Genomic DNA, 21,389 nt, shown 5'->3' on the forward strand with positions numbered 1-21,389 from the left:
TATTTCCTAAACTGCTTTCTACAAGACAAAAAACTAGACATGCTAAAACAGGCAACATTCAACTTTAATGACCTCAGGATGGGGCAGGGTGAGGGGCGGTGAGGCTGAGAGCCTGGCTGAGCCGCTGCCTCTGGGGGCCTTTTCCTCTGTGGGTGAGGTGTCATCTCATGACTGGGGAAGCTGTTACCAAGTCCCGACCCTTGATCTCCACTCAGTGTCTTATCGCTTATCTTAGAGCAGGGGTTACCTGTTTTTATAAAGCCCTTGACCTAAGAACGGTTTTTACCTTTTGAAAAGGTTGTTAAAAAGGAAAAACAACAAACAAACAAACAAACCCCGCCCCCCCACGCAACAAAAACAAAGAGCCAAGAATATACAATAGAGGCTCTACGTGGCCAGCAAGTCTAGAATATTTACTAGCGGGCCCTTTATGGGAAAGGTTGGCCGCCTCCTGTCTTAGGGAACTAGACACATCGTAGGTAGCAGGCTGCAGTGGAAGAGAAAACCTTTGTCCTTCTTCCCTGGAAGGAGGGCCCGTGGAAGTACGACTGTGTGAATGTGTGTGTGGGTGTGTGTAAGGGGGATGTGAGCAGATACTTTGCGGATGAGCACCTCTGGGCGTCGAGGGTCATCAGAGTTGGACCTGCTCATAAGGGCCGATCCAGCTGTCGGCCAGCTCGCGCAGGGTGCTGTACCGCCGTTCAAACTCCTCCTGACTGCAGTGCTGCAGGAGCTGACCCACCTCCTCCGTGAGGAGCGCCACGGCCAAGTGCTTATCCAGGGTCTCACTCCACTTGCTGCCCACGATGTCACCGAGGCTGGCAGCACAGCCTGCCATCCACTCAGCTGGCAGCATGTCTGGCTGGAGCACCTGGCGGCGGGCACTGAGCATGGTGAGGATGTGGCGGCAGGGCAGACGGAAGGCCTGGTTAAAGTAGCAGCTGCAGCTGGCCGGGGTCTGGGGCTGCACCCTATGGGTGTCCTCCAGGATCTGTATGTTCACCTTTTCGGAACCAGAGCCGATGAGGTGCATGGATTTCTGGACCACGGCAAGCTCACCCAGGCAGAGCTGGGCGGCCGGCCCCGTGCAGATGGCATTAAGGGAGTATTGGATGTGGGCTTCTACCAACTGTTCCACTTTGGGGCTTTCGGGGCTGCCATCCGAAGGGGGATGATTGTTCAGGGGACTCAGGCCCAGGCTGAAACTCGCCTTGTCTCCTGAGTTCTGCTGCAGGTATCGCAACAGGGCGGTCATGCCTTTTTCCACAGATGGGGTGGTGCCGAAGAACTGGCTGAGGACGTGGGCGGTGACCTCCAGGCCCTGGAAGTAGTGGCTGCTCTCGGCTCGGCTTCTCCAGCGGTGGGCCAGCCAGATGCGGTCGTTGAGCAGCCAGTGTGAGTGGAGCTCTGGCAGCTGGGCCGGCGGGATGCAGGTGCTCAGGAGTGTATACAATTTCCTCAGGTTTCCAGCTGTGGCCGAGCACATCGTGCTCTGCAGGGAGGTCAGGAGGACCCTCTCCACGGGCTGTTCGAGGGACAGTTGATAGAACTTGCCCTGGAAGAACTTACAGATGTGGAAGGCTGAGAGCAGGACCTCAGCTGTGGGGAACTCCATAGCGAGGGTGGGCAGCAGGAGGAAGTGGGGATCCACCAGGATGGTACAGACCCTCTCCCATGCCGAGTTAAACTTCTTGAATACCTGGAGCATCTGGGCCAAGCCTTCAGCATCCTCCTTGGCAGGAATGGCAAAGTAGACTGCCCGGGCAAGATGACCCTCCAGCTGCACCCGAGGTCCATCCACCAGGAAGGTATATAACACCTTGCCCCTTGGGTTATAGGTCCGGTGGATAAATAAGATTTCAGGAAAATGGGCAAAGACCCCCTGCATAAAGCAGCTTTGATAGTTGAGGGTGTCTAACTGAGCAGTCTTGCTAAGCTGATAGAGCAGCAGAGGTGGGCTTGGGTCCTCAACCAGGAGCTCATTCAGCATTGTCAGGGCCATGGGGGAGATGGGAGATGTCTAGATGCCAAGGTCAAAATATCTGCTCTGCGAGGCTGCTGTATGGAAGGCTCTCACTCTCTCTCAAGCTCCAACTAAGTTGAGGCTTGAGGCCGGACTGTAGTTCCCAGATCTTGCTCCACAGATGGGCCTATGGAGAGGAACAGAGGTTTAAAGGAGACGGTAGGGGCTTGGCTCTTCAATTATGCATCCAGGCAACATTTTATTGCTGATACTATGTATCAGCACTGTTCTGGGGGATATGCAATAAACATGTAAACAAACAAGGATATATCAGATAATGAAGTTTACAAAGACCACAAAACAGGGTAATAGTAAGCTGGAGGAGGGAAGGATACTTTAGCCAAAGTAACCAGTGAAGTTCTCTCTGGGGGGTGGTGGGAGGATGACTTGGAGTTGAGAGCTAATTGATAAGAAGCCAGCTTGGAAAGATTTGGTTCCATGAGTTTTAAATGAGTGTGAAAGCCAGAGCTGCCTTTCCCCCCCCCCACCCCTTAAAGAGCATTTTAAGTATTCGTATTGCACTTTATATTTACAAATTACTTCTTGGCCTCCATTCTTTCATTGGTCCTGGTATATACAAGAGAACTGCAATTGCCCCAACCTTGCTGGGTGATCTTGGGCAAGTCAGTGACCTCTCTGAGCCTCAATCCCTTCAACCATAAAACGGGGTTCACAAATGTTCATAGTCTCTTCTCCCTCTACGTAAATCCCTCTATTAACTGCAATACTATGTTCACGTTTCCTCTATTTAGCCCCCAAACCGGGTTACTGTTTCCATTTTACAGATGAGAAACTGAGGCTGAAAGAGGTTAAGTGACGTGCCCACCATTACTCTATAAGTAGCTGGAAGCTGAGTCTTTGGCTCGGGATTCTGGCTGCTTTCCACGGTACCTGAGGTTCACAAACCGGAGACGGAGAGAGGATGTGGCCTCTGACCTCTCACCTCTAACCCGGGTGGGAGGATGTGGATGTCTGACGTTCCCACTCGGAGTCTGGCCGGAGCCAGAAGAGAAGTCAACCTCCCACCCCTTTGGGAGCTGTGTCATGGTGACTGCGGTCACCAGCTGCCTCACACCTCCACCCCTTCAGAAATTACTCACCCACAACTTGGCTCCGTCGCCATTTCTCCCTATTTGACCCTGCCTCTGACTCTGACTGACCTCTGGGCTGACCAAACGCGGCGCCAGCTTCGCCGTGACTCTGGCCAATGGCCTGAGGAATTCACTTCCGGTCTTTGGCGCGCCGACCAACCGTAGCCCGACGACTCGTGGGCGGGTGCCGTTACCAGAGTTACGAGGGGCCCGGCTGGCGGCAACCAATGAAAGCCTGAAGACACTAGCATCCTGGCGAGTCTGAGCACTGAGGCTGAAACTTTGGAGCCTCACGTGTGGGAAGAGCACAGGAAGGGTGCGTTACTATGGAAACTCCCTCCGAAGCCAAAAAAAGAAAAAATAAATAGCAGTGTTTCACGGATTTTTTTCTTTTCTGGTCAAATTACAAAACCCCAGGAGGGTAGGAAGGGGTGACTATGTAATGAATGGTACAGTGTCTTCTGCCTTATGGGGAAACTGAGGGCCAGGTCTCAAATTCTGCCTCTCCAACAGGGGTCAAGGGGCCCAACTCTTGGAATTAAAGAGACCCAGATCTTGAGAGAGCTGAACTCCGGTGTTGCCCAGCCCAACCCCCTCCAGTATTTTGCAGGCGAGCTCCAGCACAGCGCTGTGACTGTTAAGGTCATCTTTTGACCTCGGTTCCCCTGAAGATGGCTCTTGGAAAGCTGGGTGGCTACCAGGCTTTAGGTGATTAAGACTGCAAACTACCAACAACAAAAGTCTGTGTTGGTGCTTAAAACTGCATTGAATCTAGAGGGTAAATTGGAATTAGAAAAGGCCAACACACTAATTTTTACAGATGAGGAAACTGGGGTCAAAGAAATTAGGGACTTGCCCACAGTCTCCCAGCAAGTTGAGGGCAGTCAAGTCTCAGACCCAGATTTCTTCCCTCCCAATCTATTTGGCTTCTTCCTGCTAGAATATGAGGCAGCCTGAAATCCAAGTTGAAGGCTTGGTTGCAGGAAGAGGGTGAAGTAAGGGGCCGATTGCTACTCATTGAATCTGAGGCGTCCGGCTCCATTTGGTTCCACAACCCCCATCCAATTCCTACTCATTGAATCTGAGGCGTCCGGCTCCATTTGGTTCCACAACCCCCATCCGATTCCTTCCCTGTTCAGGCAGAACGCATTTCCTCTGCTTCTCTGATTTTATTTAAAAAACAAAAACAAACAAAAACTTTAATATGAATAAAAATAGGTACAAATAACAAATTCTTTGTAAAGAGCAGCAACAGCCAAGGATCACCCTCCTTCCTTTTGTCCCTGAAACCAGGCTCTTCTATCAGGTCCGTTTTATCTCACCCTAACCTGGGGCAGGATTTCATCTCTATGTAGTGAATAAGATCTAAATTCAGGGGTTGAGGGAAAACGAGGGACGACCCTTCAGCATGGAGATAACTTTGGCCTTGAACAATGAATGAGGCTCCCGAGGAAAATCAAAGGTAGGGCAGAAAAGGGGTAGAATCAAAGGACTGTCACACAGTGGGGTTCGTCTTCTTCCCGTTGGAACAATTTTCCTTACCCTACCTAGGAAGACATTGGTTAAAACGCTGACACCTAGCATGTCCTGCCTGCTTTGAGCTCTCAGACTTCCAGGGAGGGTGGTCTGCGGCCCATTGCGCCAGGGCAGGTGCTTCAATCGAGAATTGTGGCTCCAGGAGGAGCGAGTCCCTCCCCTTCCTCCTGCTTTCCCCAGAGGAAAGGGAGGCGGCCCACGTCCTTGAAGTCCCCCGGCTGCTGACTGGGCTCAGGAGGCTGGCAGGAGGCCGCCCAGATGTCCACAATCTTGCGCAAGGTGGAACAGCGCTCCTCCAGCTCTGGTCCCTCACTCTGCATCAGCAGGTTCGCGAGCTCCCTGCTTAGGTCCTGAATCATGTCGTTCCGTCCTTTCTCCCCTGGCTGGCCTGCGTTCGGCATCAGGACAGGGTCCCGGAGCTCCCCGCTGGGCCCGAGGAGGTGCTGGTACCTCTTCTGCCACCGGCGGCACACCATGGCTTCGCCCACGGGCCTCTGGCTGGTGTGCAGCAGGGCCAAAATGTGCCGGCATGGCAGGTGGTACCGCTGTTGAAAGGAGCAGCTGCAGCTGCAGCCGTCCTTGCTCGCCTGGTGGGAGTCCTCTAGCAGCTGCACGTCCACGGAGCAGCCAGCCACGTCCACCAGGTGCGTGGAGTTCTGCACCACTGCCCACTCATTGTGGCATAGCTTGTAGGCCAGATCGGAGCCACTCTGGAGTAAGGAGTCTAGCATGCCGCCCTGGGAGGGCTGCCCCTGGGGCTGCTGCTGCGGCGTCTGCACCTGCTGCGGCTCTGGCTGTGCCTCTTGCATGGGCAGCCTGCTGAAGCTCCCTCCGCAGATTCCAGAAGGCTTCTTGGACTTTGGTGCCTTGCTTGCTGACCGGGCTCTCTTTAACCTGGGGGGAGCAGTGGGCAAGTTCTTCAAGCCTTTGGTGTTAAAGAAGTCTATGTAATCCACAAAGCGGAGGACGCAGTCCAGCAGGGACTGCTGTTCCCGGAAGAGGCTCGACACCTTGCTGGTGACGACGTCCAGGCTGTCCATGTACGTGTTACAGGCGTGCAGGCCCTTCCTGACGTGCATGTACCACAGCAGTTCACAGGAGAACCAGTGGGCCTGAAGGAAGCTGAAGAGCTGCTCATTGAGCAGGGCTTGGGACATCTGGCAGAGATTTTGCAGGCTGGCCTCAGAAGTGACAAACACGGCCTCCCGCAGGGCTTCTTTCATGAGCCTTTTAAAGGATGGATCTGCTGAACTACGATGCAACTTCTTCTCCAAGAGTCGGGTCGTGTGATAGATGGAGAGGAGGATGCGGGCAGCAGGGAAGATCTCCTGCAGGATGGCTCGATGAGGGAAGGACGGGTCCACGAAGACCACCTTGACCTTGGGCCAATCTGAGTTGAACTCTGTAAAGATGCTCAGCATCTTGGCCACGGAGGTGGCTGTCTCGGCCTTGAGCACCGCAAAGTGTACCACTCGCCCCTCTCGTTCCTTGCTCTCCACCAAGAAAGCGTAGAGGATGTGGCCCTGGGCATTCTCCACCCGGTGCAGCAAGAGATTCTCAGGGAAGCGGATGAAGAGGTCGCTCATCTTGCTGCTCTGGAAGCTGAGCCTGTCCAGGTCTTGGCTGCTGCCCACACTGAAGGAGGCCATGGAACCCACATCCACCTTAAGAAAGTTCTTCATCACTTTGGCTATCTTGGCCAGGTCAGAAGGAGTGATGCCCTCCTGCTCTGGCTTTGAGGGTGTTTGGACCTTATCTAAGCGAAATGATGGCTCAAACAGGGACTTCTCAGCTGTGCCAAGGTCTTTGTTGATCGTGGGCTGTGCAGGCTGGAGTTTCTTCTGAGATTTGCCAGTGGCATCTCCTCTAGGACCCGTGGTTTTGGAGTCAACGTGTATATGCTGTGTGTTGAGTTCACTGATAAATAGTCTATCCAGTTTCTCATTGTACCGCAGGAGCAGGTATGCTGGGCACATAGCCGCCGCTGCTGTTCTCTTCCTGTTTGACTGGGTCCGAATACAGACAAATTTCACCTGCACATATCTAGGGAAGGCAGAGGTGAAAATGAACAAGGTGCTGACCACCCCCTTTCTCTTACAAGTCAACGCCCTGCAGGGACTTATAGCGGCTGATACATTTCCGGGAGACCACAGTGCAATACAGGATGTAGGAAAGGTTTACGTTTTCTCTCCAGTCCCAAAGTATTCAGGTCTTTCTTCAAGACCCCATCCAACTAAAACACCCTTCATGTTCATCTACAGAAGTTCTAAGCCCCAACTCCTTTTATTTACTCTCATTTTCCCATCTGTAGTTGTCAACAATTCGATCTGAGGCAAAGATACAAGGGAAAATAGATAGCAGGCAGCAGCAGAGCTGGTTACTCACTGTTTAAAGTGGCCCCTTCATTCCTGCCTTTAGGGAGCCATTGCCTCCTCTGCCTTCTCCTCTAGGCAGCAAAAACAAGAGAGGCCTCGGGGGTTAGGGTGTATCTGGGATCTGGGTTCACCGTTGACTTAAAGAAAAATGTCCACATCCTAAGAGAGTGAGAACCCCTGGGCTAGATGATCTTTAGGATCCTGCTAGCTTTGCCATTCTAGGCTGAAAGTGCTGATTCAAAGGAGAACAGTAATTAGATTGAATATCTGCTCTTTTCCCCTTCCTATCCTCATTCAACGCATGCTTCAAGGCCCAAATCAGGCCCCACCTTCTCCAGGAAACCTTTATGGAGGCCCTCAAGCCACAGTAATTGCTCCTTACTTCAGATTCATAGCATTTATTGAAAGGAAAAGGCTTAGCAGATTTTCTGGGTAGCGGTAGTGGTTAAACAGTGGATATGCTGGAAGCTGACTCTCTGGATTTGAATCCAGGCTCTACCACTCAGAAGCTGTTTGACCTTGGGCAAGTTACTTCACCTCTCTGTGTGCAGAGTAACTGCACAACTCCTCATCATAAAATGAAACTAGGGCCTCCCTGGTGGCGCAGTGGTTGAGAGTCCGCCTGCCGATGCAGGGGATACGGGTTCGTGCCCCAGTCTGGGAGGATCCCATATGCCGCGGAGCGGCTGGGCCCGTGAGCCATGGCCGCTGGGCCTGCGCGTCCGGAGCCTGTGCTCCGCAACGGGGGAGGCCACAGCAGTGAGAGGCCCGCATACCGCAAAAAGAAAAAAAAAAAAAAGAAAAAAAAAAAAAAAAAAAAAAAAAAGAAACTAATTAGGGTTGTTATGAGAATTAAATAAGCCACAGACATAAGATTTAGCCCAGAGCCTCGTTCAGCCTTTCATTTATTCTAAATAAAAGTCATCTACTGTTACTAACAGCTCCTAAGCCTTGTGACCTTTTCTTGGGCATTTAGGCAGTGTCTTTCCAATTGGATGGGGTTGTTTTCAAGTGGCTAGAGCAAGTCAGTCCTCAGTGTATTCCAAGCACCTAACACCACTGCTGTTCCTTCAGCAGATGCTTGTCAAAGATGTGATGGATGAATGACTCAGGGACCACAGGTGGGCGGGACGGGTCACACCCCTGCCTCCTCAGAGAGTGTCCTAACCCGAAGATTGGGGAAGAGGGGGAAAAAATCTCAGCCCCTGGCATGACATGACACAGCCTGGGCATCTCACCAACCCCCTTCCAAACACTCTGGCCCAGCTGGTCCTGTTTGCTCATCCTGTGGGGCAAGCTTAGAAAAATAGGATGTCACGCCTGAAGTAACAGGGCGGAGGGGCCTGAGGCTGAAAATGCCTGCACTTGTGGTGTGCCAAGTGCCAGGGCGGCAACACCGTCCCCAGCTCAGGGCGCAGCCCAGTAGTACGGCAAGGCCAGCGAGGGGTGACCGCGGTGCAGCCTCTGCCTAACTCTTCCGCCTGTCTTCCACTGCCCCAACTGTCTTGTTTTATTGTACCCTAGAAAGACAAACTGTCTACTACTTCCCATGTTCACTACACTGTGTCTCACCTCTGTGCCTTTGCTCGGGTTGTCTTTCTGTCTGGAATGGCCTACCTATCTGTCTTCATCTCAGAGCTAACTCATCCTTCAGGACTACGTGCAACTACCATCTTTCCTAGGATGCCTCCCTCAAGCCCTCAGATTGGGCCCTACCCTTCTGCTGGCTCAACATCTTAGCATAGATCTTAGCTCATCACTTTATATTGACTTTACGTGTTCATAGTATATGCTTGTTAACCTATCTTATTTTCCAAAAAAAAGATACTGGTGAGTGCCAACCATAAAGCTCTTTCCACCTTTCCTGGTTCTATTAATGATTGCACCTCCCAGGGTGGAGACATGGGCATTCTTTTTAATTCCTCCTTCTCCATGTCTATATCCAGTGTGGTAAGTCTTTTAAATTCTTTCTTCCCACTATTACATATATTAAGGATTATTATATGCCAGGCTACATGTAAGCCCCTTACACGCATCCTTTTACACTAAGAAAAGGGTTCTATCATCCACATTTTACAGATGAGGCAACAGGCTTAAAGAGCTTCTCAAGGATGAGAATCTGGGATTTAATCCTCCAGCTAAAACTGGACGACCTGGGATTTGAACTAAGCCTGCTTGGCTACAGTCTATGTAGTTAACCATTATGCTGCCTGTCTTCTTTCAAAATACTTCTCCCTCTCTGAATTCTCATTTTTACCCTCCTCAACTTGACCCTCAATGCTTTGATTGTTCAGGTTCAATAACTTCCTTAAAGATCTCTAAACATACTCTCCTTGTTTGGTGCATGACATGCACCATGCACGTCAAACTTAAAGGTACTAGGTTAAAGCCTCTGTTATTTTTTCCTGCTTCCCTTAATCTTCTTTAATTTTAATTTTTAAATTTTTTGGCTGCGCCATGCAGCTTGCAGGATCTTAGTTCCCTGACCAGGGATTGAACCCGGGCCTTCAGCACTGAAAGTGCCAAGTCCTAACTACCGGACCGCCAGGGAATTCCCCTGCTTCCCTTAATCTCTGGTATTGAGTATAATTTACACACAGTGAAATACACAAATCTTTTGTAAGAATTCTTTGAGCACTGTAGTAATTTTAATCTGCATTTATTTCTATCTCCCAGGTGAAAGCATAGACTCTCTTCAAGACAGGGATGGGGTTTTACACTTTTCTGAATCTCCCTTAGTGCTTACATCCAAGTGTGCTCAGCCAGGATCTGGAAGAAGGGAGTCAGCCAGTCTTGCTTCCTTTCAATGTACTCTGTACATGTTTATTTCCTCTACCTGGACTGTGCCCCCCGTGTACTCCCAGTGCCTGGCACTGCACCTGGCACAGACTAGGTGTTCTGAACACACATCCTGAATGAACATTAAATGAGTGATTGCATGACACAGAAAATTCTCCTTTTAACATGAGTAGCACATTAGGAAGATCACTGGGAGAGCTCTGTCAGGTGACTTGGCTTCTATCCCAGCACTATTACTAACTATAACTTTGGACAAGTCCTTTGTTTAATTTCAAACATTTACTAAGTCCCACTATGTACCAAACACTATACTAGTGGCTTAGAAGGCTACAGAGACAAATTAGATAGTCTCTACTCTCAAAGTCTAGTGAGCAGAGAGATTATTACACAGGTGGCCAGTAAAGCCAAAACTAAGTGAATGGTTAAATAGAGGTACAAGCAATATACCTATGATTGAATAAAGAGTGATTTATCCTGACTACAGGGATTGGAACAGATCTAAAGCTTTTGATTAATTTCACATAAGATTTGGTTCCTTGTTGCATGTAAATTGCACCTTGAGCAATGAACAGAATTTTTACAGGTGGAGTCAAGCCATTTTAGACAACATAACCTGAGTTAGGAACAAGACTCTGGAGCCAGATGTGAGTTTAAATTTCAGCTTTACCACTTAGCTATGTGAACTTGGACAAGTCACTTCACTTCCTCTCAGTCTCCAATTCTTTTTTTTTTTTCTTTTTTTTTTTTGCGGTACGCGGGCCTCTCACTGTTGTGGCCTCTCCCGTTGTGAAGCACAGGCTCCAGACGCGCAGGCTCAGCGGCCATGGCTCACGGGCCCAGCCGCTCCACGGCATGTGGGATCTTCCCGGACAGGGGCACGAACCTGGTCCCCTGCATTGGCAGGCGGACTCTTAACCACTGCGCCACCAGGGAAGCCCTCAGCCTCCAATTCTTATCTATAAATATAGAAATAACAAGAGTACTGATCTATGAATAATCAGTACCTGATCCAAGAATAATCAGTACCACTAAAAGTGAATTCATTTAAAAGGCTGTGGCAGACAGAGAAAGATAACTACTGTATGATATCACTTATATGTGGAATCTAAAAAATACAACAAACTAGTGAATATAACAAAAAAGAAGTAGACTCACAGACGTAGGGAACAGACTAGTGGTTAACAGTGGGGAGAGGGAAGCGGGGAGGGAAAATATAGGGGGTAGGGGATTAACTGGTACAAACTATTATGTATAAATAAGCTACAAGGATATATTATACAACATGGGGAATATAGCCAATATTTTATAATAAGTATAAAAGGAGTAAAACCTTTGAAAATTGTAAATCACTATATTGTACACCTGTAACTTATATAATATTGTACATCAACTATTCTTCAATTAAAAAAAAAATAGGCTGTAGCAGGATCGGTTGGTGGCCAACCCAACATCCTTTAGCCCCCTCCTTCCTTCCTTCCTAACTGAAGGCCGATTACGTTCCGGTTGCCATTCCTCTCCCACGTAGCTAAGTGCTTCGGGGCTACTCTAAGCTAATTAAGGTAATCTCATTAGGAATGGCCATGGATACTGGCCCGATTCTGCACAAAGAAACATGATAGGAAATCTGCAAGAAACCAAGGCAGGCTTTTTTTTCTGGATGTGACTCCTACATTTGTGCCATGTGGCGAGCCATCCTGAGGGCAAAGCTGAGACCTGAGGATGGCAGAGTGGAAGAAGGGAAAAGCCTGGGCCGCTGAAACAATCACCTTCTCTGGGCTAAGAAATAAAGCATTTTGAGTCAGGGTTTTCGGTTAATGACAGCCAAAAAACCTTCGCCAGAAACCACATTTCACAGGAAATTAGTGGGAAAAAAAGATTTGAGCAATCTTTAAAAAAATGAGATGAAAATTATGAAAATATTATATTTAAGTTATAACGAAATTTAAGTTATAATGGCAGCTATCTGCCAATTCTTAGAATAATCAAAGAACCACTTAAAGCATCAACTTTTTTCTTGGTATATCTCCCCCAAACACTCTGCAATATGTAAGGGTCAATTTTACCAAAATATTCCTGGGCTTTATCATGTTTCCCAGGGGCCTCATTTAATTTTTTGCTATGCAAATCCTTTGCTTTTCACATCTGTACATATCATTGTCCTGCTGATTTCCCTTCTCCATTTGTCAACTGGCATAAGGCTGCAGGTGATGTAAGGATTTCTCTATCATTACTTTCAGGGACTTCACCAAGTCCTACAGCTCTTGGAAGATGTGCAATTTCAGTTTGCAATCAGTTTTATTTGCATTGTATAATTCTTATGTTTACCACATCTATTCATTTGCCAGAAACTCACTACCATAGATGTTGATGGAACCAGTAGGATAAGCAGGAAGGAATGACTAAGTAGTGACTAATTTTAAAAGTGGCTAGTTTGTTAGCAAGACTTGTGCTTTCCTACAGAGCCTTGTGATTAGTGATACATGGAAAAATGAAAACTCAGATAACAAGGGCTTAGTTCAAAGAGTGTGATGAGAATTAAACAAAACAATGTCTGTAAAGCTCTCAGCAGAGTGTCTGGAACATGTTCCAAAAAAGTATTCAAGAAAGGTAGCTATTAAACTGAACAGCAATGAGAGAGACATTGGAATACTTCACGGTTTGAAGACTATCAATCCCCCAAAGACATAACGAAAAGAAAAACACAATAGCCATATGTAAAAATATGGGAAGGGAAACTGGGCATAAAATCACAGAATCTCCCAGTCGACTGGGACTTTGGGTCATTTAGTAGTACCTCCCACAACACATTTTTCTGACTCTTAAAAATACAGGGGCTTGAACTTCCCTGGTGGCGCAGCGGTTAAGAATCCGCCTGCCAGGGACTTCCCTGGTAGCGCAGTGATTAAGAATCCGCCTGCCAATGCAGGGGACAGGGGTTCAATCGCTGGTCTAATCGCTGGTCCGGGAAGATCCCACATGCCGCGGAGCAACTAAGCCCGTGCGCCAAACTACTGAGGCTGCACTCTAGAGCCCGCAAGCCACAACTACTGAAGCCCATGCGCCTAGAGCCCGTGCTCCGCAACAAGAGAAGCCAACGCAATGAGAAGCCCGCACACCGCAACGAAGAGTAGCCCCTGCTCACCGCAACTAGAGAAAGCCCGCAGGCAGCAACGAAGACCCAATGCAGCCAAATTAATTAACTAATAATTAATTAAAATTTTAAAAAATACCGGGGCTTCCCTGGTGATCCAGTGGGTAAGACTGCACGCCCTATGCAGGGGGCCCGGGTTCCATCCCTGGTCGGGGAACTAGATCCTGCATGCCGCAAATAAGAAGCCCTCATGCTGCAACGAAGATCCTGCATGCTGCAACTAAGACGCAAGGCAGCCTAAATAAATAAATAAATATTTATTTATTTATTTATTTATTTAAGAAAAAAAAATACCTACTACTTTCCATCATGTACTACAGTTATGACTTTGGCAAATATTTACTTAGCACTATGCTTCAGCAACTACATGTATTTTATTTAATCTTCACCACATCCTTCTCATTTTACAGAGGATGAAACTGTCACGGAGATTAAAAGTCTTGCCCAAGGTCAGGGTTAAAGCCTGTCTTTCTTTTTTTTGTTCTTTTATATATATTATTATTATTATTATTATTATTATTATTTAATTTTTGGCTGTGTTGGGTCTTTGTTGCCGTGCACGGGCTTTCTCTAGTTGCCATGAGCAGGGGCTACTCTTCGTTGCGGTGCGCGGGCTTCTCGTTGCGGTGGCTTCTCTTGTTGCGGAGCACGGGCTCTAGACGCGCTGGCTTCAGTAGTTGTGGCTCGCAGGCTCTAGAGCGCAGGCTCAGTAGTTGTGGCGCATGGGCTTAGTTGCCCCGTGGCATGTGGGATCTTCCTGGACCAGGGCTCGAACTCATGTTCCCTGCATTGACAGGCAGATTCTTAACCACTGTGCCACCAGGGAAGCCTGTCTTTCTGACTTCAGAGTTCTCACTTTTTAAACTGATACGCCAGCTTCTCCTGAACTTCAAGGAATTGCGAACCCTCTTTACATCTCCCATAGCCACTCCTGTAACCTCTGCATTAGTATTTTCAAATGGTTTATTTTATTTTTTTGGCCCCACTGCATGGCATGTGGGATCTTAGATCTCCGACCAGGGAAGTGCGGAGTCTTAACCACTGGACTTCCAAGGAAGTCCCCTCAAATGGTTTTCTTTAACTCAGCTCACTTTATTTAATAAGGATCTTTATGTTTAGATATTAACATAAATACTTAATATTAAAATCATCTCACCTGACCACCAGTAGTTGCGGGAAACACTGTGCTCTGCTAAATTACCCCCTGAAGACTTTTCCCCCACCTGCCCTCCGGTCCCACAAGAAAAGAGCTCATTCCACACATCCGTACATCACTCAAAAAGCCCAAGTCAGTGTGCTCTGCACAGAGCCGGTATCCAACACATGATCCAAGAAGATCCTTTACAACATCCCACCAAGCAGTCACCCCTCTGTGCTAAAGGCCTGAGCTGCAGACATTATCATCCTCAAGGGCAGAGCCCACACTTTACTCATCTTTTTACCCCAGCTCAACGCCTGGGGGTAAACCTGTTTACCTCTTACTAGAAGTTTGTTGAATGAATCAATACTGGAATGGTGTTACAACCCAGTGGTTAAGGACGGGACTTAAGAGCCCTGGCAATAAACAAGCTCGGTCTGACCTTCAGTTCTAACACCTTGAAGCTTTCTTATAGTTTCTTGAAATCTTACCCCACTCCCTGCTTCTACTTGCCCACTCCTTTCTGCCCATTCTCATTTTTCTTGGCTGTAACTGTATGAAAAATTCGGACTTCCCTGGCTCCCAGCAGGTGATTTTGGGCGGGAGGGTGCTTTTTTTGTTACAGGTTCTCTTATTACTTTCCTCTTCCAAGTCCTGACTACCTCAGGCCCTACCCCTAGCCTTGCCTTTACTGTATCCAGCCTCTCTCCTCCCTTTTGCTCAAGAATGTGGAATCGGGCTTCCCTGGTGGCGCAGTGGTTAAGAATCTGCCTGCCAATGCCGGGGATACTGGTTCGAGCCCTGGTCCGGGAAGATCCCACATGCCGCGGAGCAACTAAGCCCGTGTGCCACAACTACTGAGCCTGCCCTCTACAGCCCGCGAGCCACAACTACTGAAGCCCGCGTGCCTAGAGCCCATGCTCCACAACAAGAGAAGCCACTGCAATGAGAAGCCCACGCGCTGCAACGAAGAGTAGCCCTCGCTCACTGCAACTAGAGAAAGCCCGCGTGCAGCAACGAAGATCCAACACAGCCAAAAATAATAAATAAAATAAATTTATTTAAAAAAAAAAAAGAATGTGGAACCAGGAGGTAACAGCCTTCAAAGAGTTACATAATGAAACTCTGAGCCTTAACATAAAGCAGAAAGGCAGAACTTTCAGTCCTCTTAACATTCAACTTCTCCTGGCTGTTTCCCCATCTGCACAAAAATATTATTGTAATGGCAATACTATTTATGGAATTTTTTTTTTTTTTTTTTTTTTGTGGTACGTGGGCCTCTCACTGTTTTGGCCTCTCCCGTTGAGGAGCACAGGCTCCAGACGTGCAGGCTCAGCGGCCATGGCTCACGGGCCCAGCCGCTCCGCGGCATGTGGGATCTTCCCTGACCGGGGCACGAACCCGCGTCCCCTGCATCGGCAGGCGGATCCTCAACCACTGCGCCACCAGGGAAGCCCTATGGAATATTTTCTATGTACTAGGCCCTGCGGTACACATTTTACATGTATTAACTCATTTAATGGAAATAAAACCTACTTCTGACAAGGAGATTCAGAGGACCAAGTCAGATAATGAGGTGAATGTGCTTTGTAAACTATGGCTGTTTTCTCCTCATCAAGAGTCTACACTGGTATTAAATGTCAGCCAACACCCCGACTCTACCCACCAGACTACAGGTCCCTGTCATTCGCCACCTGGCACTCTAGACTTTTTCTTTGGCACTCTTACTACTATTTTATTTTATTTATTTTTATTTTTTGGTTGCATTGCACAGCTTTCAGGATCTTAGTTCCCTGACCAGAAATTAAACCCGGGCCTTTGGCAGTGAAGGCACGGAGTTCTAACCACTGGACTGCCAGGAATTCCCTTTTACTACTATTTTAAAGAAATCATTATTTCTGTGATTAGAGTTTAATATTTGTCTCCCTGACTGGAGGGGAAGCTCCATGAGGGCAGGGACTCAATTTATCTTTTCAACACTGTGTCTCAGACACTAGCATGGAGAAAGTTTTCAGCTAACGATTGGTAAAAATCAATGAATTAAAGGGCTCATACAATGGAATAAGTGATGTGGAATAATCTCCAAAATACACTGACAAGTGAGAAAAGCAAAGGTGCAGAATGATGTATATAAATAGTATGCAGCCACCTCTGTTAAAAAAAAAAAAAGGATGGGGCTTCCCTGGTGGCGCAGTGGTTGAAAGTCCGCCTACCAATGCAGGGGACACGGGTTCGTGCCCCGGTCCGGGAAGATCCCACATGCCGCGGAGCGGCTAGGCCCATGAGCCATGGCCGCTGAGCCTGCGCGTCTGGAGCCTGTGCTCCACAATGGGAGAGGCTACAACAGTGAGGGGTCCGCGTACCGCAAAAAAAAAAAAAAAAAAGGATGCATATGTACACACAAGATATGTTTGTTCAGCTCATGCAGCTCAATATTAAAAAAGCAAACAACCCAATCAAAAAATGGGCAGAAGACCTAAATAGACATTTCTCCAAAGAAGACATACAGATGGCCAAGAAGCACATGAAAAGCTGCTCAGCATCACTAATTATTGGAGAAATTCAAGTCAAAACTACAATGAGGTATCACCTCACACCAGTTAGAATGGGCATCATCAGATAATCTACAAACAACAAATGCTGGAGAGGGTGTGGAGAAAAGGGAACCCTCTTGCACTGCTGGTGGGAATGTAAATTGATACAGCCACTATGGAGAACAGTATGGAGGTTCCTTAAAAAACTAAAAATAGAATTACCATATGACCCAGCAATCCCACTACTGGGCATACTACCCTGAGAGAACCATAATTCAAAAAGACACAGGCACCCCAATGTTCATTGCAGCACTATTTACAATAGCCAGGTCATGGAAGCAACCTAAATGCCCATTGGCAAACGAATGGATAAAGAAGATGTGGTACATATATACAATGGAATATTACTCAGCCATAAAAGGAACGAAATTGGGTCATTTGTAGAGACGTGGAGGGATCTAGAGACTGTCATACAGAGTGAAGTAAGCCAGAAAAAGAAAAACAAATATCGTATATTAACGCATATATGTGGAACCTAGAAAAATGGTACAGATGAACCGGTTTGCAAGGCAGAAATTGAGACAAAGATTGGTTGTAGAGAACAAATGTATGGACACCAAGGGGGAAAAGTGGCAGGGGGGGTGGTGGTGGGATGAATTGGGAGATTGGGATTGACATATATACACTAATATGTATAAAATGGATAACTAATAAGAACCTGCTGTATAAAATAATAAAATTAAGTTAAAAAAAAAGATATGTTTGTTCAGGCTCACGGCTATCTCAGGAAGATAAGAGTGGTTGTCTCTAGATAACACAGTGGAAGGGACACTGACTTTTAGACCCTTTGATGTAATTTGAAATTTTTAAAAAATTAAATGACTATATTGACCACTCAAAAACAAATCCATTTTTTAAATTGTTCAGCCTGCAAAAACAAAAATAAAACCAATCCGAACCTCTAATCTGTTAGCTGAGTCCCTTCCATTCTCTTTCGCACTGCTCCAGCATAAATCTTCCTTCCAGCCAAGCAGGTCTCCTCACTGCCTTCCAAGTACAGCACGTTAATATCTGCACTAGCTCACACACCATTTCTCCATCCAGGATGTTAACCTTCCTGTGATAGGCAGAATGGTCCCCCAAAGACGTCCACCTCCTAATCTCTAAAACCTGTGAATACGTTAGGTTACATGGCAAAGGGGGTTAAGATTGCAGATGGAATCAAGGTTGCTAATTAGCTGATTTTTTAAAGGTAAATTATCCTAGATTATCTGCACAGAGTCCTAAAAAAATGGAAGAGGGAGGCAGAAGGGGAGCCAGAGAGGGAGATGGGACGAAGCAGGGTCAGAGTGATGTGATGTGAGGACTCCACCAACCACTGTTGGCTTTGAAGATGGAGGCAGGGGACCATGAGTCAAGGAGTGTGGGCAGCTTCTAGAAGCTGGAAAAGACTCGGAAACAGATTCTCCTCTAGGGACTACAGAAAGAAATGCAGCTCTGCTGACACCTTGGTTTTAGCCCAGTCAGATCTGTGCCTGACTTCTAACCTACAGAACAGTAAGATACTAAATTTCTGTTGTTAAAACCACTGTGTTTGTGATAATTTGTTAGAGCAGCAAATACACCTCCTGACACCTCCCCATCTATGGAGCCCAGCTCAAGCCTCCCTTTCTCACTTGCTTCCCTAGCCCACTGTGATTTTTCTGAGTCCCTGCAGCACCAGTTTAGCTGAATTACACATTTAACACTTGATGATTCATTCATTCAACAATTACTTAAGGCCTGCTATGGGACAAGTTCTGTGTTAGACCCTGGAGATGATCCACCTGAAGGGTGTTTACATGTGATTATGAGGTGTCTGGACTAGATTCTATGCAAGCAGCATGGTGTTAATCAGTGAGAATGCAAAAAATAGTAAACCAGAGTCCCTCCCTGGAAGAGCTCAGCAAACCAGGGAAACCTCTCTAAACTGTGTTCCTTAACGATGTGCAAATAACTGTAACAGGCGCTGTCAGAACATAGAGCAGGAGCATCTAACCTAATCTTCAGGGAGTTAAAGGCTTCCTGGAAATTATGCTAATAACTGAAGGAAAAGTAACAATTAGCTGAGACAGAGTTTTCCACAAGTAGCCCAAAATGACCTCAGATTATACAAGAATATTTAATAGTTATTTAGAAATATATACTATCTTTTTGCCACTATACTGTTACTTCTTATATATTATTGCTTGGATTGGTTCTAAAGTTCCTTTGAATATTAGAAGAATTTCAAGAAAACTGTTAAGTAAATTGTAGTTCAGGATATACAGTACAGAGAGGATAGTATAAAAAACAACTAATGTTTGAGGAAAAGGGAGCTAAGATAAGTGGATGGGCAAGGTTATTCTAATCAGCAGACGTGGTAAGTGCAAGGACCAGGAAGCTGTGGGCTTGGGACAGGAGCTGAATGTGGAGTAAGACCCAGTGTAGATGGAGCACATGGTGCAAGATGGGGAGGTCAGAAGGGTCAGATGGTCTGGCCAGCCAGCTTAGTAACAGTCCTGGACTTAACCATGAGGGCAACGGGAGGCTACCGCACTTTATCTGGACTGTAAGCAGTTTGAAAACAGGGCATTTTGGGGTATTCTTTGGCTGCTTAGAAGGATGCTACCGGCAGAGATCAAAGTCCAAACACCTCACAATGGTACTTACAGACCTCTTACATAAACTGCAACTGACACAGTCTCCTGTCAAGCATGGCATCCCACACTGTTTCTCCAACATGCCACCTTCTTTGACAGATCTGTGCCCTCGCTCCACAGCTCCTTCTGGTCAAACCCCTCTGTGATACTTGATATTAACTATTGAACTTCTACACTAGCCCTGTGCCTTCATTCACAACGCAGCAGAAACCATTACTTCCAGTGCAAAGCCTTTCCCTTTCTTCCCAGGCATCTGTCACTTCTGCACATCTCTTTTAAAGCATTTATCACATACTAGTTGGTTTACCTAAGTCCAACTCTATGCCACCTCAAGCTCTTTGAGGGCAGGTTTAGTTACTTATTCATCTTTATGTTAGCTGTATCCAGCACAGCACTGGACTTCAGAGTGCGGGGAAAAAAACACAGCCTGCCTGTTTAGAGAGTGAGCTTTGGCCAAACGCCTCAACCCAGAGGTTTCAAACTCAGATATACTTTGACTCGCTGAGCTGGTCTATAGAGTGTGTGATTACATTTGAATTGCTTTTTTAAAAAAAGTCGACACATTCGCATAAAGCCTGGATTGCTGACTCCACTTGTCCCAAATCTGGGAACACTGGATCTTCATTTTCACATGGCAGCCATCAGCTGGAGTTAATTGGCCTGCTCGCCATTTTGCCCAGTTCACACTTCTGTTCTCCCTAGCACAAACACCTGGTGTTGGTTATTTCATCATTCCTTTCTGTATAGTTAAATTAAAAGTTAAATTTTCTTACACTGGGCTGTTTCACCTGAGTCCTTAAGGCAATTGAGTTTTCAACCCTTAGCGTAGCCTCCAAGCTTCTTTTCTCATCTGCCAAATGGAAAAAATAACATTTGCCTATAATTTTCAATACAGCCCTGTGGGGTAAAGCGTACAGAATAGAGAACGCTGCCTGGGACATGGGAAGTGTTTGAAAAACGGTTGTAAATCTCAGGAGCTCAAGAACCATTTACAGAACGAACAAACGAATGAATGAATGAACAAACTACCCAATAAATGACCAGTGTTACTGCTTTGTAAAGAGAAGACTGATGAAGAAAATTCTCGCCAAGGCGTTTTTATCTATTTGTGAAGGCCATACTTTGTGTCTGGGATACGGTAGGTGCTCAAAAAAAATGGGACAAACTGCAGCTATTATGAATTCCATAAAAGCTGTGAATGAAGGCGTGAGTGAGCGAAGGTGAAGTGGGTGGTCAAAAAGCGATGCCTGGGCTTCCCTGGTGGCGCAGTGGTTGAGAGTCCGCCTGCCGATGCAGGGGATACGGGTTCGTGCCCCGGTCCTGGAAGATCCCACATGCCGCGGAGCGGCTGGGCCCGTGAGCCATGGCCGCTGAGCCTGCGCGTCCGGAGCCTGTGCTCCGCAACAGGAGAGGCCACAACAGTGAGAGGCCCGCGTACCGAAAAAAAAAAAAAAAGCGTTGCCTATGGAGCCTTTGCGCTTTTCACCAGACACACAGCAGGTGCTCAATAAGTGCCTGTGGAATCCTCAAAGAACAGGGGCCCAGCTGCACTCCCTCCTCCTCCAGGCCGCCCTCCTGGGGACCATCCGGCCTCCTCCCCACCCTCCTGCCCCGCCCCCGCCCCCCCTTACAGGATGTCCTCGCGGATGGAGGTGCCATGGTTGAGGTTGTGGAAGCGGACGGAGACGCAGTCCCTGAGAATGAAGGAGCACCTGTTCTCCTTTTTGTAGGCGCTGAAGCACTCCTTGAAGTCCTCGTAGGTCTTGAAGCAGCTGCCTAGCTCCATGGCCGCCCCCTCTGCCCACACCAGGGGCTGCACCAAGATAAACACCAGGGGTCAGAGGTCACCTCTGAGGGTCTACCGGCTGGCGTGGGCCCAGGATGCCTTAAGGGTGGGCCCCTATTGGGTGGCCTGTTAACAGAGCTCAGGAGAACCCCTCGGCCTGAGAGAGTTACCGTGAGTTGGGGGGCGTCTTTGCTCTCTGACAGAGGGGAAATGACACTCAGCCCTTATTATCCAGTCCCGGGGCTCCGCCCCCTCACTGTTATATCCAATCACGC

The 21,389-nt window shown here is 47.5% G+C and overlaps 2 protein-coding genes across 8 annotated transcripts; both read right to left on the bottom strand.

Moving 5' to 3' along the window:
• Positions 1-43: 43 nt before the first annotated feature.
• On the bottom strand, positions 44-21,115 carry ZSWIM1 (zinc finger SWIM-type containing 1). Of its 6 annotated transcripts, none has more exons than XM_082645393.1 (2): positions 21,041-21,115; positions 44-2,150 (listed from the first exon to the last, which is right to left on the bottom strand). In XM_082645393.1, the coding sequence occupies exon 2, from the start codon at positions 2,000-2,002 to the stop codon at positions 632-634; it is 1,371 nt and encodes a 456-aa protein (XP_082501519.1). In that variant the 5' UTR covers positions 2,003-2,150; positions 21,041-21,115; the 3' UTR covers positions 44-631. The 6 variants fall into 6 exon arrangements, with proteins under 6 accessions (XP_082501519.1, XP_082501516.1, XP_082501517.1 ...); XM_082645390.1 differs by having other exon boundaries at positions 20,960-21,047; XM_082645391.1 differs by lacking the exon at positions 21,041-21,115 and adding an exon at positions 3,124-3,201.
• Positions 4,123-21,304, bottom strand: ZSWIM3 (zinc finger SWIM-type containing 3). Of its 2 annotated transcripts, none has more exons than XM_082645386.1 (2): positions 20,960-21,304; positions 4,123-6,693 (listed from the first exon to the last, which is right to left on the bottom strand). In XM_082645386.1, exons 1-2 carry the CDS (start codon positions 21,112-21,114, stop codon positions 4,770-4,772), a joined length of 2,079 nt encoding a protein of 692 aa, XP_082501512.1. In that variant the 5' UTR covers positions 21,115-21,304; the 3' UTR covers positions 4,123-4,769. The 2 variants fall into 2 exon arrangements, with proteins under 2 accessions (XP_082501512.1, XP_082501513.1); XM_082645387.1 differs by lacking the exon at positions 20,960-21,304 and adding an exon at positions 13,055-13,108.
• Between the last annotated feature and the right edge of the window lie 85 nt (positions 21,305-21,389).

This window comes from Mesoplodon mirus (genome assembly GCF_964341445.2).
Source record: "Mesoplodon mirus genome assembly, chromosome: 15".
NCBI classification, from domain to species: domain Eukaryota; kingdom Metazoa; phylum Chordata; class Mammalia; order Artiodactyla; family Ziphiidae; genus Mesoplodon; species Mesoplodon mirus.

Bases quoted from the DNA above. Each gene is read 5' to 3' on its own strand.
- ZSWIM1 (XM_082645393.1), bottom strand. From the start codon at position 2,002: ATGGCCCTGACAATGCTGAATGAGCTCCTGGTTGAGGACCCAAGCCCA.
- ZSWIM3 (XM_082645386.1), bottom strand. From the start codon at position 21,114: ATGGAGCTAGGCAGCTGCTTCAAGACCTACGAGGACTTCAAGGAGTGC. The intron at 6,694-20,959 runs GTAAGGGGGGGC...TGCCTTCCCTAG, and splicing joins TCCATCCGCGAGGACATCCT to ATATGTGCAGGTGAAATTTG.